The following is a 2,223-nucleotide window of genomic DNA, read 5'->3' on the forward strand; positions in this document are numbered from 1 at the left end:
TTAAATATATTATATATTTTTATATATATGTATACATATGTAAAATATGTCAAATATATTAAAATTTGTAACATTTTTGAAAAAATTTTACACAGGCGACTAATAATCTCCTATTTACTAGTGATTCGGTACGTTACTGAGCCTACATTGAATGCGCATGCGCCAGAAATCCGTCCCATCTAACAACACTGACTCCTAACGCTCGTATTCTTTCCAATTCTTTGAAATATAAAAATGTTTAATAATATGATTTTAAATTGAATCACAAAATGTGCTTTGTTATTAATCACAATAAAAGAAATTGATGTATATTTGATACACTCTGCTATCGAGAATTGTAACTCGCAGATATCGATCTTGATATCGATGTGGTTGCCATTGCATCGATATTATTAATTTCGTTAATACACACGTTGTAAACATCAAGCAAGTAGTAGACGTTATTTTCCTTTTCCTCAACGTATATTCTCGCATAATCAAACACAGATAGGCTCTGCTAACAAGGTTATGGGCCCAGAGCAAAGACGTAGACCACCAAAAAGTGAGAAAAATATAGACTATCAAGTAAGAGAGTATACATAACCTAGTACCTCGTGGAAACTTCTCGAAGCGTGAACAAATTTTAACACAGAGGAAGTAAATAAGTAGAATGGCTTCATCATCATCGCAAATTGTCGATCGCATCGATAAGCTAAATGGTGCAAATTATCGGGCATGGAAATCTAATATGAAGATGACGTTAATACAACGAGAGTTGTGGAAGCATATAACCGGCGAAGCTGTTCTGCCGGCCGAACCCACACCGGAAGAAGAAGAGCGCTTTAAGAATAAAGAAAATAAAGCCCTAGCAACAATTGCTCTCGGCGTGGAACCGGAACACCAAATCCATATACCGGACTGCGACAAGGCGTCTGATGCATGGGAAGCATTACAAAGGATATTTGAACCGAAGTCACGAGCAAGAATCCTACAATTGAAGAAGCAGATGCTATCAATAAAATTAGAACCCAACGAGACAATGAATTCATACTTGGCAAGGCTGAAGACGTGTAGCGACAGCTTAAAAGAGGTAGGATATGAATTCAGAGACGATGACTTAGCCTATGCTATATTATCAGGTCTCCCAGATACATATGATGGAATGGTAATGGCCCTGGCAAATTTGGATGATGAAAAATTCAAATCAACCGAAATTAAAGAGATACTGATGAATGAGTACGAACGTCGAATCCTAAAAGAAGACATGCAAACAGAGGACCAACCAAAGGAGGCATATAATCAAGTGAAAGAACAATGTAAGGAAGAAAAAAGAAAATGTTTTAAATGTAATAAAATAGGACATTTAGCGAATAATTTTAATTCAAAATCGGTTAACGTGAAAGGAAACAAAAAGCGTTGGACATATAATGCGCATAAGAATAGCGTACTGTTATTAGAAGTAAATAATACTCTGTTAGACGATTCGTGGCTAATAGACAGCGGAGCGACTCATCATGTATGTAAACATAAAGAATGGTTTAACGAATATAAACCAATTGCTAATGAAATAATCTATTCCTCAGATAACAACTCAAACGATACTTTAAAAGCTATAGGCGTAGGTAATATAAAGATACAAACTTATGTCGGTAATAGAAAATTCAACTTAACATTACTTAATGTAATACAATATCAATAATAAAGGGCACAGAACCATTATAATATATATGTATGTAATAAAATAATTTAAATACAATTTAATACAAAAATCAATACAAAAATCAATACAAAAATCATTTGCATTTGGAAATCAAAGACGCATACTGTTACTTGAACTATTAGAAATGATATTTTTGATATCTTTTTTATGATTCATAACATGTTGCCAACTCCCATAGCTGGGGAATTTTTTAAATATTTAGACTACATTAATAGTTCTACGTTTTATATACAGACAAATAGGATTGAAAAAAAGTTATATTGGTTGAGGGAGAAAGAACTAAAAATCAGTAAATCATTGATAAAACCAATTGCTTACAATTGTTCTTTCGATTGTAACTCAAGAATTAGTACTATTTCCAAGATTGTACCTGATAAAGATTCGAGTCTACATACTGAGAGAATATATATTACAGCGGAAGATTTTGGTGATACAGTCCCTCTAAACATCTTAAATGAAAAGTGGTTTATTAATTTGAGCGGCAGCCATATTCCTGATGAAGTAAAATGCTTATTACAACTGGG

General features: G+C 33.2%; 2 protein-coding genes across 5 annotated transcripts in view; both read left to right on the forward strand.

Annotated features, from left to right (window-relative positions):
• Window positions 1-2,223, forward strand: part of LOC108771085 (serine/threonine-protein kinase fray2-like) — a 20,770-nt gene that overhangs the window by 3,330 nt on the left and 15,217 nt on the right. Inside the window, exon 1 of one of the 3 annotated variants that reach the window (XM_018522981.1) lies at window positions 1,080-1,295. The exons of 1 other annotated variant lie outside the window; for it this stretch is intronic. In XM_018522981.1, coding sequence (XP_018378483.1) covers window positions 1,142-1,295 — 154 coding nt within the window. In that variant the 5' untranslated portion in view covers window positions 1,080-1,141. Of the gene's footprint in view, window positions 1-1,079; window positions 1,296-2,223 lie in introns of those variants that run through there. One more of the 3 variants, XM_018522982.1, reaches the window with a different exon arrangement.
• On the forward strand, window positions 340-1,237 carry LOC108771089 (uncharacterized). Of its 2 annotated transcripts, none has more exons than XM_018522993.1 (2): window positions 340-1,069; window positions 1,119-1,237. In XM_018522993.1, exons 1-2 carry the CDS (start codon window positions 650-652, stop codon window positions 1,146-1,148), a joined length of 450 nt encoding a protein of 149 aa, XP_018378495.1. In that variant the 5' UTR covers window positions 340-649; the 3' UTR covers window positions 1,149-1,237. The 2 variants fall into 2 exon arrangements, with proteins under 2 accessions (XP_018378495.1, XP_018378496.1); XM_018522994.1 differs by having other exon boundaries at window positions 1,128-1,237.

This window comes from Trachymyrmex cornetzi, unplaced genomic scaffold (assembly GCF_001594075.2).
Source record: "Trachymyrmex cornetzi isolate Tcor2-1 unplaced genomic scaffold, Tcor1.1 scaffold1388, whole genome shotgun sequence".
Taxonomy (NCBI): domain Eukaryota; kingdom Metazoa; phylum Arthropoda; class Insecta; order Hymenoptera; family Formicidae; genus Trachymyrmex; species Trachymyrmex cornetzi.

What these genes read in the sequence shown, in the direction of transcription:
- LOC108771089 (XM_018522993.1), top strand. Translation starts at nt 650, where the DNA reads ATGGCTTCATCATCATCGCAAATTGTCGATCGCATCGATAAGCTAAAT. An exon ending in GTAGCGACAGCTTAAAAGAG is followed by an intron (nt 1,070 to 1,118) that starts GTAGGATATGAA and finishes CTATATTATCAG; the next exon opens with GTCTCCCAGATACATATGAT.